General features: G+C 36.4%; 1 protein-coding gene across 1 annotated transcript; it reads left to right on the top strand.

Annotated features, from left to right (window-relative positions):
- Nucleotides 1–13707: 13707 nt before the first annotated feature.
- Nucleotides 13708–14598, top strand: LOC141420897 (olfactory receptor 52R1-like). Its single transcript, XM_074066684.1, has one exon. The coding sequence runs from the start codon at nt 13708–13710 to the stop codon at nt 14596–14598; it is 891 nt and encodes a 296-aa protein (XP_073922785.1).
- Nucleotides 14599–15033: the final 435 nt, after the last annotated feature.

Genomic DNA, 15033 nt, shown 5'->3' with positions numbered 1-15033 from the left:
CTGTTTCTCTCTCTCTTACTCTCTCTCACTCTCTCTTTCTCTCTCTCTCTCTCTCTCTGTGTGTGTGTGTGTGTGTGTGTGTGTGTGTTTCCTCTGCCTCTCTCTCTCTCAACAATCTATCTCTTAGTGTTTGTGCTCTGAGTCTTACCCAAAGAAGAAGTGCCTTTCCACTTGCTGCATGTGTTGGTATCTCTGATGGTTCATGGGCCTCACCCTCTATAAGGATCCCAGCATGTAACGCAAACCTGTTGCCAAAGAGGACTCCAACTAGGTGTGCCAACTAGAATTTCCCAGGAGGCTTCTCACACTAGACTGAAAGATGTTGAAATCGTATGCTTACATCTTCTTTTTATTTTATTATTTTCATAACATTTTAAAATAAAAATATTCTTTATTTCTTTATTATCTGTAGATTTTAGTTCCTGATATGCAGAGTCCAGGAAATGAATACCCTTATACTTCCTTCCTGCCTTTCTTCTTCCTTTCCCAAATTCAGTCACCTATAGCATAAAGTTTCCCTGAATAAGATAAATAAGTTGACATTCAGACTTAGAGCTATTCTTTCATTTCTGTGTTTTAGTTATTCAAACCTTAAAAGCAAGTAACTTTTTGTTGAGATATAATTAAATACAATTAACTTGACACAAAATAGAGAATACATAGTGTGATTAAAAAAGACTGGCACTTCATGCTATATCACTAAACACATATCACTAAATCAAAATTGACATTTTCTTTTATACTATTAAATTGTCCATAGTTATGTCAAATTTATGTTTAACTTATTTTGGATTATGGCTTTCAGGAACAATTTTTATGTCTTTTTAGAATTTGATTTATCTTTCATTTTGTCTTATAGTATAAAAACAAGTTCTCTTCATTATCTCTCTAAAGAATTATGGCTATTTGTTCACAAGGATAATTAATGTTTGGAAAACCTAATGAGCACACCAGTTTCCCCAGTACCTTGTTAAAATGAAAAATTTTGATTCATTCAGTCTCAAACGAGGCCTGAGTTCTGAGCTTCTGTTATATCACTCCAGCTCTGAGCCTATATCTTGTGTCAGATTCGAAAATGCTTTGCATTTTTGATAGATGCCAGATTATTTCATACCTGTGGTTACTTTCCATGGTGTTTTGAGTAAATTTAACTCACTTGATCAGTATTTCAGTTTATTAGATACTTATTTCATTCACTAAAGCACATACACCAGGATTTTTGTTCCTTTGTTTCATGGAAAAAAATGCACTTAAGTGAAAAATTCTGTTCATTTTTGTTTTCCTAAAGCCTCTCTTCTTCTTTTCTGTTATATTCCATGCTTAGATTGCCTATGTAAGGAACTATGCTTTAAGGGATTCTATCTGAGCATTTTCTAAGTCTAGTTTAACATAGTAAAAAAAAAAGACTACTGATTCTTTTTGCTGACTACATTACACTAAAAATGTTCAGATAAAATTATTTAAAACTTAATAGCCCTTAGGATGTAATCATGCAGCTCAAAAGTATTATAAAAATCTCATTGAAAACAGTTTTTAATAAAACTGATCTTAGTGGGTTTTCTTTGTAGATTATCTTTTTCTGAACTACTGAAAGCATCAGTAGTATTTTTTTCCCTGATGCATTGAAATTCCACTGTAGCATTTCATTGTACACTTTTGCTTTAATTCTTTCCTCCTTTTCCTTCCTGATGCTTGCATTCTCTTGGAAAAGAATAGAATACTGTGTTTAATCTCTTATTGGAAGATACTTGAGTTGTTTCCACAATACAGGTGTCATGAATGCACACGCTATAAACATTCTGGCATGTTTTTTTGTGAGTATGTTAACACGTTCTATAGATTATGCAACTGTAAGTGGAGCTTCCTCATCAAAAGGAGATGCAATTTTATTAAAAAGAAGAGTGTCTAATTGATTATATTTAATGTAGGAGTATACAATTACCCCACATACTTGGCAATTCTTATGTTGTCAGTGTACTCAATTTTAACTCTCCCAATGAATACATACTGATATCCTGTTGTAGTTTAAATTTTGATTTTCCCAATGAACAATAATGTTGTGCACATTTTCATGTACGTATTGGCCATCATCTACCTCTCTTTGTGAAATGCCAGTTTAAATCACTTGATCATATCTTTAATGAGTTGTCTTTCTATAAATTGATTGTACTGCTTTCTTTGTTGGATACATGCTTTATGAATATTCTGTCTGTGGGTTGCATTTTCACCTTTGTAATAGTAGCTTTTGAAGATGATTTCTATTTGGTGAAGTTCATTATGGCTAATGTCCTTTTTATCCTATGAAAGAAATATTTGCTTTCTACAAGTTCATGAAAATATATTCATATCATTTTCCTTCAAAATCTGCTTTTATGTTACTTCTCATATAAAGAGTTTTAACATTTAGATTTAAGGCTGAAGTTCATTTTGTTTTTTTAATACACATATCCTGCAGTAATAGCACCATTAATACATTTTTCTGGGCTAGAGTCACAGCTCAAGTGATAAAGCATCTGCTTAGCAAATCCAAAGCCCTTAGTACAAACCCCAGTATTACCCCCCAAAATTATTATCACCAAGTACATTGATTCCTCTATTTATTATTAATTACATGTTCTGAGATATTTCTGGTTTCTCCATCATATTTAATGCAATGAATTGCTCTGTCTTTACATAAATACAAGGTGAAGCATAAGGGTTATAGGTCATTCAAGTAGTGTCTTGAAGGATCTTTTTCTAGATAAACAATTTCATTAAAACTGTATTAGAAAGTTCAGTAGTTCATTGGGTTATTATTAAAATTGATAGAAATGTATTCATTCTATTATTATGCTATAACAAAGTACCACAAACTGAGCAGTTTAGCAAGAGAAATTCATTGTGCCACAGTTCTGATGGCTTCAAGTCCAAGATTAGGGTGTCAGCATGGTTGATTATTTCCTTGGTTTTATTGGATAACCTCTTCCATAGTTCTCATTTAGCTTCTGGTGATTTGAAGGAAACTTTGGCTTACAGATGTGTCACCTTGAGCTCTGCCTTCTTGTCCACATGGCTTTGTGACTGTGGGTGTGTCTTCATGAAAAAAAATCCCAATTTATATAAGAACCCTAGTCATACTGAGCTAGGACTTCACCACAAGCCAATGTGACTTTGTCTTAACTAGTTCATCTGCCATCACCCTATTTCAAAGTAATATCTATCCTGGGATACAAGGGGTTGTGGCTTCAACATATAAGTTTTAGAAGACACTATTCACCAGTAATAACTTTTCAGTCAAGGCTTAAACATTTTCTTGGCTTCTGTTTGTACAGTCTACACCCTTCCCAACAATGTTGTCATAAGAAAGATTGTCCCTGAAATTAGAGGAAGGCAGGATATAGATGATAAATCCCCTCAAGCCAGATTTGATTTTATTATAATGTGGCAATGAGTTCTAGATTGTGGAGAGATTGACAGAGAGAGTATCACGCTTAGGTGAGTGAGAAGAAATGAGGCAGGCAAAACCTGGCACACTTGTTCAGGCCAAAAAACAGAGGCTTGTCTTCAATGTCACGCCTGAAGTTCAGATTCCTTAGGATATGCAGAAAGTAATGAAAGAAACTTACTATAGATTATAGGACAACTGAACAGTATACATATAAAGGGATTTGATATATTTCTATCATCATCATTTTGTAGCATCATGTTCTTGACAAACTAGACATAAATTCAGAAATGCATTGAGAAAGTGTAAATAAAGCTAGTTAGCATCAGCTTGCAACAGCATCAAATGAATCATTTGTGCTATTCCTTCTAGTAGTTGCCCAATGGTATAGGAGTTACAAGAGGCAGGACGTTTTCATTGATAGTTGTGATAGAAATATAGTTTTTGATATTATTTACATGAGAATGATTGAGATCTAAGAACTATATTTTAGTTTATAAATCCAATTTCTATTGCTTAATAAGAACTAGATTTCATATAATTTTCTTTAAGAGAAAAGAAAGCTGAGAGGATATTTGCATATATATTTTAATCTATCACATTATATATTATATACATATTACATACATAAATATGTATATATTTATACATATATATTTGGAGTGATGTGGGAAAATATGAATGCATAAAAGAACTAGAATGACAGGATGTTGTCAGGTAAAAAAGAGATTGAAAAATCTACCATGAAATTTATATGGAAACATAAGAGGCCACGAATAGCCAAGACAATACTCAGTCAAAAGAACAATGCTGGAGGTATCACAATACCTGACTTCAAACTATATTACAAAGCAATGACAATAAAAACAGCATGGTACTGGCACAAAAACAGACATGAAGACCAGTGGAACAGAATAGAGGACCCAGATATGAAGCCACACAACTATAACCAACTTATCTTTGACAAAGGAGCTAAAAATATACGATGGAGAAATACCGCCTCTTCAACAAAAACTGCTGGGAAAACTGGTTAGCAGTCTGCAAAAAACTGAAACTAGATCCATGTATATCACCCTATACCAAGATTAACTCAAAATGGATCAAGGATCTAAATATCAGACCACAAACTCTAAAGTTGATACAGGAAAGAGTAGGAAATACTCTGGAGTTAGTAGGTATAGGCAAAGACTTTCTCAATGGAACCCCAGCAGCACAGCAACTAAGAGATAGCATAGATAAATGGGACCTCATAAAACTAAAAAGCTTCTGTTCAACAAAAGAAGTGGTCTTTAAACTGAAGGGAACACCCACAGAGTGGGAGAAAATATTTGCCAGCTACACATCAGACAAAGGACTGATAACCAGAATATATAGGGAACTTAAAAAACTAAATTCTCCCAAAACTAATGAACCAATAAAGAAATGGGCAAGTGAACTAAACAGAACTTTCTCAAAAGAAGAAATTCAAATGGCCAAAAAGAACACATGAAAAAATGCTCACCATCTCTAGCAATAAAGGAAATGCAAATTAAAACCACACTAAGATTCCACTTCACCCCTGTTAGAATAGGCATCATTAGCAACACCACCAACAACAGGTGTTGGCGAGGATGCGGGGAAAAAGGAACCCTCTTACACTGTTGGTGGGAATGTAAACTAGTACAACCACTCTGGAAAAAAATTTGGAGGCTACTCAAAAAGCTAAACATTGATCTACCATTTGATCCAGCAATACCACTCTTGGGGATATACCCAAAAGACTGTGACACAGGTTACTCCAGAGACACCTGCACACCCATGTTTATGGCGGCACTATTCACAATAGCCAAGTTATGGAAACAGCCAAGATGCCCCACCACTGACGAATGGATTAAGAAAATGTGGTATCTATACACAATGGAATTTTATGCAGCCATGAAGAAGAACAAAATGTTATCATTCGCTGGTAAATGGATGGAATTGGAGAACATCACTCTGAGTGAGGTTAGCCTGGCCCAAAAGACCAAAAATCATATGTTCTCCCTCATATGTGGACATTTGATCAAGGGCAAACACAACAATGAGATTGAACTTTGAGCACATGATAAAAGCGAGAGCACACAAGGGAGGGGTGAGGATAGGTAAGACACCTAAAAAAATTAGCTAGCATTTGTTGCCCTTAACACAGAGAAACTAAAGCAGATACCTTAAAAGCAACTGAGGCCAATAGGAAAAGGAGACCAGGAACTAGAGAAAAGGTTAGATCAAAAAGAATTAGCCTAGAAGGTAACACACATGCACAGGAAATTAATGTGAGTCAACTCCCTGTATAGCTATCCTTACCTCAACCAGCAAAAACCCTTGTTCCTTTCTATTATTGCTTATACTCCCTCTACAACAAAATTAGAAATAAGGGCAAAATAGTTTCTGCTGGGTATTGAGGGAGTGGGGGAGAGGGAGGGGGCGGAGTGGGTGGTAAGGGAGGGGGTGGGGGCAGGGGGGCGAAATGACCCAAGCCTTGTATGCACATATGAATAAAAAAAAACTGCAACACATTTCTTAGTTCTATTTTAATACAAGTCCAAATGGATCAAAGACCTTAATGGAAAGCTAGAACTTTGAAAGTTCTAGAGGTTAGTTTCTTATAGTCCCTTTTGCAAAAAGTTGAAAGTGTAACTTTAAAAATAATAATTCAACCAAAGACATCCTCCAAGAAACTAGATGCTGAGATCTAAAATGAGGGACAAAACTGCCTGGAGACTAAGGTCCCCAAATGTAGGATCAAATTTGTCTTTTGGTGCAAGTTCAGCTCTTCCATTTACCGGCAATGAGGCCTTAAGCAACTTTACCTATAAAAGGCTGTTTCTCCACCCAAACAAAAGTATAATCATTTATTTCCTATGGAAGTTAAGATGTTTACATGATACAATATATAAAAAGTTGTTAGTAAATTGCCTGGCTGTATAGCTGCTCAAAAAATGCCAGCTCTTAATATCCTTCTCACTAGAAGGATCACTTCTCCATTATCTGGGTTAATATCTAGAATATTCAACATAGAGGAGAGGTAGTATATCCCAAGAATGTTAAATTTGTCAAGTTTTACATCATATATCCGAAAGGAGCATATTCTAGTTTATAATTAAAATTTACCAAGGTTACATGACTTGTTGTATTGAAAATGTTCTTCACACATTAAAATCAACCCTGGTGGGCATAGATTCTGAAAAATAATTATGGAAAATACTTTTTAATTCATGCGAATCAACTCAATACTTTAGAAGATGAAAACACACACATATATAGTATCAATGAGTGGACTTAAGGACACTTATACGGCCTGAGGCAAAAATCTCTCCAAGGCTGCATTGTGACTGGAAAGTTACCAACAACGGAAAACGAACAAACAAACCATAAATGTTGCTATGTCATTGTATGAACACCTCTCATACTAAACCTTATTGACTCCAATTTTCTTGAAGAGTGTCATTTCAATTAAAAGAGTCAACTTTGGATTAATGGCAAACATGTCGGTTTGGAGATACATCTCACTTCTATAAAGCTGGGCTTATCTTTAGGTCTGCTGGTAGTTTTGTAAAGAACCTTATTGTCTATTTATTGTCATGGCCCCTGATTTGGTGCTTTCTGTGGGCTATCATATTGCAGTTTATTGACTCTGTGATGCTGTTGACTGTAAGATATGCCAATATTTTATGTAATAGAAAAATTTACCATTTAAACTATGGCTTAAATCTTTCTTATTACCTGGAATTTCTATTGGTATGATTTGAAAAGCTTCTTTAGACTTACTTTTATTATCTATAATGCCTGTGCAGACATTAAAAAGGGAATACAAATGGAATAAATTGATGCACATATTCCTAAAAAAAAAAAAAAGGAGTCTGCTACAAAATTTAGAGATACAGTTTTTCTAAGCTGCAAGAGGGTCCAAGTCATTTGACAAATCATTGGCTGAGGTACTGTGAACATAAAGATCAATAGCAGTGAGGATATAAAATTGTGAATCTATAAAAGTGTCCGAATTTTCTATAAAGAAATGCTGAAAAGCTCCAGGACATTCATGACAATATTCTGGACAACCTTTTCTTCCCACAAAGCTTCATTCTAAACATCCATCTCTGCCCCACTTCTATAAGCCCAAAATCATACATTGTAATAGATAGGCTTATTATAACCACCCTTAACTGGACTCTTCACATTGCCCCAATATCTTTGTATATCTACTGTAAAAAGTTCAGAAAAGAGCTGGGAGGAAGTTTCCTAAATTATCAATGAATCCTGTAAAGTTGTCAGTTTTTTATAGGTACAAATGATGAGAAGCCTATAAGAGAACCAATAAGGAAAACATTGAATTTCCTATTACACACTCTGTAAGCCAGCCACTCTTTACTAAATTGAAAAGTAGTGTGGTTGACCTGAGAAGAAATTTTCACAAGAGGTTGGGTATCAGTTCTTCCTGGAGCCACCGCAATTTTGGCGATTGTGGAAAAATCAGAACATGAGGATACACAGGTCCTCCCTCCAGATGTCATTTTATATGTGGGAACATGGTGACTGTTAGATTAAAAGCAAAAAAGAAAGAAGAAAAAAATAAAGCAAAAGGATTGAACTTTCTTTTTACTTCATTGTTCTGAGATTCAATATAACAAAGTTAAACAAAACAATAGACCAAGAAAAATAATTCTCAGTCCAAGATAAAATGAAACTTCCAGTTATACTGTCATCAAGATACACAATATAATAGAACCCTGAATATTTCCTGTAAGCCTGGAATCCATAAAAAATAGTATCTGTATTTTATTATACTACTATCTGAAAATATGCAGATATTTTGGCATATTATAATATGTTGTGGAACTATAACCAACTTATATTTGACAAAGGCGCTAAAAATATACAATGGAGAAAACACAGCCTCTTCAACAAAAACTGCTGGGAAAACTGGTTAGCAGTCTGCAAAAAACTGAAACTAGATCCATGTATATCACCCTATACCAATATTAACTCAAAATGGATCAAGGATCTTAATATCAGACCACAAACTCTAAAGGTGATACAGGAAAGAGTAGGAAATACTTTGGAACTAATAGGTATAGGCAAAGACTTTCTCAATGGAACTAAGAGATAGCATAGACAAATTGGACTTCATAAAACTAAAAAGCTTCTGCTCAACAAAAGAAATAGTCTCCAAACTGAAGAGACCACCCACAGAGTGGGAGAAAATATTTGCCAGCTACACATCAAAGGACTGATAAACAGAATATATAGGGAACTCAAAAAACTAAACTCTCCCAAAATTAATGAACCCATAAAGAAATGGGCAAGTGAACTAAACAGAACTTTCTCAAAAGAAGAAATTTAAATTCAAATTCAAAAGGCATTTCCATTAAGGAAATGTAAATCAAAACCACACTAAGATTCCACCTCATCGCTGTTAGAATAGCCATCATTAGAGACACTACCACCAACACGTGTTGGCGAGGATGTGGGGAAAAAGGAACCCTCTTACACTGTTGGTGGGAATGCAAACTAGTACAACCACTCTGGAAAAAAATTTGGAGGCTTCTTAAAAATCTAAACATAGATTTGCCATATGAGCCAGCAATACCACTCTTGGGGATATACCCAAAGGAATGTGACACAGGTTACTCCAGAGGCACCTGCACACCCATGTTTATTGCAGCACTATTCACAATAGCCAAGTTATGGAAACAGCCAAGATGCCCCACTTATTGATGAATGGATTAAGAAAATGTGGTACTTGTACACAATGGAATATTACTTAGCCATGGCGAAGAACGAAATCTTATCTTTTGAAGGTAAATGGATGGAACTGGAGAACATCATCCTGAGTGAGGTTAGCCAGGCTAAGAAGACAAAAAATCATATGTTCTCCCTTATATGCAGACTTTAGATCAAGGGCCAACACAAGGAGATTGAACTTTGACCACATGATGAGGTGAGAACACACAAGGGAGGTATGAGGATAGAAAAGAAACCCCCCAAAAACAAGATAGCATTTGATGTCCTCAATGCAAAGGAAATAATGCAGAAACTTTAAAGCAACAGAGGCCAATAGGAGAAGGGGACCAGGAACTAGAGAAAAGGTTAGTTTGAGAAGAATTAATTTAGAATGTAACACATATGTACAGGAAAGCAATGGAAGTAAACTCCCTGTATAGCTATCCTTATCTCAACTAGCAAAAACCCTTGGTCCTTCCTATTATTGCTTATACTCTCTCTTCAACAAAATTAGAGATAAGTGCAAAATAGTTTCTGTCTGGTAGCGAGGGGGTAGGAGAGGAGGGGGAGAAGGTGGGGAGAAAGGGGGGAGAAATAATCCAAACACTGTATGCACATATGAATAAAAGAAATAAAAAAACATGTTGTGGAGATGATGATCACAACATATTAGCATAAACTTGGTTACCTTGGCAATTTTGTGCTACTTTCCTAAAAATGCATGTAAGTTTTGTATTTATGAAGCATATTTTTCAGTCTAACTTCTCTGCACTCCACACTAATATTTTCTTTCTGTTTTTTAAATGCTTTTTTTCCCACTTTCCTTTGACATCTTAACAAAGATTAAATGTTTAAAACTCAGCATGTGCTGAAAACAATAAATAAGAGAAAACCACCAAGATCTTGCCTAAGGAATGAGAAAGAAAGAACTCTATGTAAGGTTTTAAAGTTCAGGTTGAGTGAGAAGGGCCTCCAAGCATTAGAAAGGTTCAGAAATTACTGCGGAGGTCTGTAGGACCTCCATCAGAATTCATTTTCCCTCTCTGGTTAATCTCACACTTTTCAGCAGCAGCATCAAGTGCACACTACTTGTGTGTATTACTCATTTACGCACACTTAGATACCACTGCACACTTTCAGGTATGTCCCTACCTCCAAACAGAATGTGCATTCAGTGACCATGCCCTCAGAATGAAGGTACCACAGAAATTATGCATACTCAAAGCAAATAATTATACTTTCACATATGCACAAGCATATACATACAAAACTCACAAGCCAATCAGTATCTTTCATACATGTTTGTTGACATACCTCTCATATATAAACATATACATGAAACATTAACTCACTTTCAAATTTCCCAAACTATATGTTTGATTTTAAATTTTCTGGTCAATAAAAAATCACATGTAGCTGTGAGCCAGTGTCTCGCACCTGTAAACCTATCTAATTGGAAGGCTGGATCTGGAGAGTAATGTTTGAGTCCAGCCTGGGTAAACAGTTCATGAGACCCCCATCTTCAAAATAATCAGAGCAAAATGGACTAGAGGTACAGCTCAAGAGTTAGAGTGCCTGCTTTGGAAGTCCAAAGCCCTACTTTCAAACCTCAGTCCCACCAAAAAAAGAAAAATACACAAGTAGAGATAAGCACACACTTATGTAATCCCAACCACACAGCTTCTTGAACATGCATTCAAAGCCCCTGCCTTCATGTTTGTGTATATAGAAGAGAGAGGAAAGTTAAGAGTTAATGTTTCCAGTTATGGCTTCTAGTCTCAAAGGATGTCATCATGAATCTCAGGCAGTGGAACTTGAAGGAAGAGAATTGATGCTTGGGGGAAGGGACAGGCCAGGAATAGTCCTTAAAATAGATGCTGATCTGGGGTCTCTGCCAAACACTGAATCTCAGTGGATTATTAGAAGTGCTTATGGTAATGCTTGACTTGGTCACCGATATAGCAGACCTCAGGTTGAGTGATTACCTGTGCCTCAGCCACCTCTGCCTTTCCCAGAGAACAGCAGTACTCACAGAGTCTACAGTAAACTGGAAGGCAAAACAATGCACTTTTCAGAAAGGTCTGGCTCTCTGAGAGCCCCAAGTCTAGAAATCCATGTCCACTGAGCTTCATTCTAACATGGGGAGAAGAAACAGGGCTCCCACTGTGTCCATCATAGAGACCTAAAAAGGTAGGAAGACTGCTTCCATATATAAACTTTCTGGGAAGGAAATTGTATCTGAATGCCATCTACTCTACACCTTAGGTTCAGCTGCCCCAAAGTAAAAAAACACCACCTAAATTTCTGAGGCCGTCTAAATGGTCTCAGCCTATTTCATCTTTTATTCTTTCACTGGATTCAGCAACACATCTGACAGAAAGACAACTATTTCCATATAATAAGAAGTGTAGCCAAGACTTAACAGAGTTATTGAGTACCAATGGCTGGGTTCAAACCCTATTCACAAATGAAAGTTGGGCTCTACTCAGTGTGGAACATAGTTCTTGTAATGTAATTTCCTCAACAAAAAGCTCCAGAGAGTTTGAACAAGTTAGACCTTATTTTGAGGAACAGAAAAGTAAATCAAAAGTTCACATTTTGATCACTCTAGCACTAATGTTTGAAAAGCATATAACTTAATTTTAGTATTCAGTATTCACTACACTCATAATAATATTCTAGACTGTGAAAAATAAGACAGAATATATTTAACAACAGGATAAAGAAAGAAAGAGTATTGTTCTTTTCCTAGTGCTTAGGGAGTACACAGATCACTACAGTATACAGTAGTCTGAGCTCCATTTCTTTTCTATCATTATAAACCTAGAGAAATTTAGAAAAAGATGACCTATATGGGATCTTGAAGAAACTCTTCTTCAGGAACCACTTAGTGTAACAAAATGAAACATTTGTTAGTTCTCAGAGGTTATTTGTTAAGGTAGATTGGAAAGGATGCTCTTTTGCCTACGGGTGTCTGTGATAAAAGGTAAAAACTAAGGCTTTCAAACCACATCTGAAATTAATTAGAGAGAAGAGTTTAACTAAGAACTAAGTCACTCACCTTTACCTTATGGATTCTAAGGTAAGTTGTATGCACCAGAGGGATAAAACACTGAAGATAAACACACTAAGGCAAGTACAGATGAAGACGCTCACAACATATTCTGTGGAACAAGGACAACCTCTAGTATGAGAAATGAGCATAACTTCTAAGAGCATGGCTCAATGTAGGGTTTAGAGGACTTTATCAGGATATTTAAGATATCATTAATCAATTAAAAAGTCTGTTAAAGGTCAGGCACAAAGGCTTCCACTTGTAATCCCAGCTACTCAGAGACTAGGAGGATTGCAGTTCAAGATCAACCCAGAAAAAAAGTTAGTGAGACTCCTAACCCAACAAGTAAGCTGGGCATGGTGACTCACATCTGTCATTCCAGCTACAGGAAGGTATAAAAAGGAGGATAGCAATCCAGGCTGGTCTAGGCAAAAACCTGAGGCTCCATTTGAAAATTAACTAATTAAAAGTGGACTGGGGGCATGGCTCAAATGGTATAGTGCCTTCCTAGCAAGTGCAAGGCCCTGAAGTTAAACCCAGTAGCACCTAAAGAAAAAGTCTGTTACAACCTGAGTAATAGCACTTACTTGTTACTTCCTTCAGCAAATATTTATCCAAGATCAGAGGTGCTAGGATTAGGGCAGGTTTCAAAATTGACTTCACGTAAAATTTCCCATCTAGGGCAGATCTTGATAAACTGCAGCTTGCAGACTAAATACAGATTGTAGTGTGTGTAAATAAATTTTTAATGGAATACACCCATACACATGCATTTTTGTATGAACTATGACTACTTTTGCACCACAATGGCTAAAAGGACTGGTTTCAACAGAGACTGTATGACCCACAAAGCATAAAATATTGATGTTCTGAGGTTTTACAGAAGTTTCCTGACCTCTAATCTAGGAAGACCCATGTACTAAAGACAACATATTTAAATACAGAGTGATGATTGGCCAATTAGTTTCATTCAAACCTAAATCCTTATGGCAACTCTCCTATAGTTGAAGATAGTTCAACAACGTTACAAAAATTGTACTGGTCCTCTAAGCCATGCTGCCTTCTTACACAAAAATGCTGCCCAAATGACTTTACAGAGAGATAAAATGGACCTATTTGAAAGGTAGAGCAAGCAAGTTGTTAGCTTTAAAGAATAGAAGGGCAAGGATTATTATGATAGTTTTCCTTTAATGGATTCTACTTTCAAGAAAATCATTTATTCAATAGGAAACAATTATACTTGAAACTTACATGTTCTAAACCCATTTTGAATAACATAAAAATGAATAAAACAATGGCTAGTATAGCTGTGTTAGAAAATATTTATTACAAAATTAAAATAATTCCAGTTTATCATTAAATCCAATCACCTTATTACCCAGTTGTACAATTGAAAAAATTTATAAGTATTATCAATTATTGCTTTGAGTTTTGTCATCTACAAACACCAGATTATCTCCACCACAGAAAAAACATTACCCATTCTCTCATGCCACCTTCAAGAAACACCTCTTCTCATCCTGCGTTCTTCATCCTGCTTGGAATCCCAGGGCTGGAGAACACTCAGTTTTGGATTGCCTTTCCATTCTGTGTCATGTATGTCGTGGCTATAGTTGGAATCATCACCATCTTGCATATAATCCAAACTGACCACAACCTGTATGAGCCCATGTACCTCTTTCTGGGCATGCTGGCCATCACTGACCTGGTCCTGTCCTCTTCCACACAACCTAAAATGTTGGCCATACTCTGGTTTCATGTTCATGAGATTGAATATCATGCCTGCCTCATCCAGATGTTCTTCATCCACACCTTTTCTTCTGTGGAGTCTGGAGTTCTCATGGCTATGGCCTTGGACCGCTATGTGGCTATCTGCTTCCCACTCAGGCACTCTAGTATCCTGACCACATCTGTGGTGGTCAAACTAGGGGCAGTTGTGATGGTGAGAGGGCTGCTGTGGGTGAGCCCCTTCTGCTTCATGATCTCCAGGATGCCCTTCTGCCCCAACATGGTCATTCCCCAGTCATACTGTGAACACATGGCTGTGCTCAAATTGGTGTGTGCTGATACTAGAATCAATCGTGGATATGGGCTCTTCGTGGTCTTCTTTGTGGTTGGCTTTGATATGATGGTGATTGGTATATCCTATGTGATGATTTTGAGAGCTGTTCTACAGTTACCTTCAGGTGAAGCCCGCTTCAAAGCTTTTGGTACATGTGCTTCTCATATCTGTGTTATCTTGGCTTTATATATCCCAGCCCTTTTCACTTTCCTCACTCATCGCTTTGGTCACCAGGTGCCCCAAATGGTTCATATCATGTTTGCTAATGTCTATCTACTGGTACCCCCCCATGCTCAACCCCATCATCTATGGAGTTAGGACCAAACAGATCAGAGACAGGGTTATCCAAGGATGTTGTGGAAAAGACTCCTGAGCCAAGGATCACAGTACATCTTATTGCCCCATAGATCTGGTGGGTCAATAGGAACAGGCCATTATTTATCATGACAAAGTCATCTCTGTGAGCAACTCACCCAGAGGCTAGCATTCTCCAGAATAAAGGGGACAATTTTCAGTATATGAAGAATGAGAACTCTGAGACCTATGATAGATAATGAAAACATAATTGATCTATGTTCCTCATTATGAGAAAATAAAAATTTTTCATGTATTAAATCAATGACTATAGATAACTAAGGTAAATAGATCATATTTATACTATAAATAGAAGTACAAGTTGGTTATACTTTTTTCTTATTTTTGTGCTGGGTGGGGGTATATTGTGGCATTTACAAATGTTCTTGCAATGTATTA

Source organism: Castor canadensis, chromosome 1 (genome assembly GCF_047511655.1).
Source record: "Castor canadensis chromosome 1, mCasCan1.hap1v2, whole genome shotgun sequence".
NCBI lineage: Eukaryota > Metazoa > Chordata > Mammalia > Rodentia > Castoridae > Castor > Castor canadensis.
Note: the sequence above shows the minus strand (reverse complement) of the source record. Positions and strands in the feature narration are given on the sequence as shown.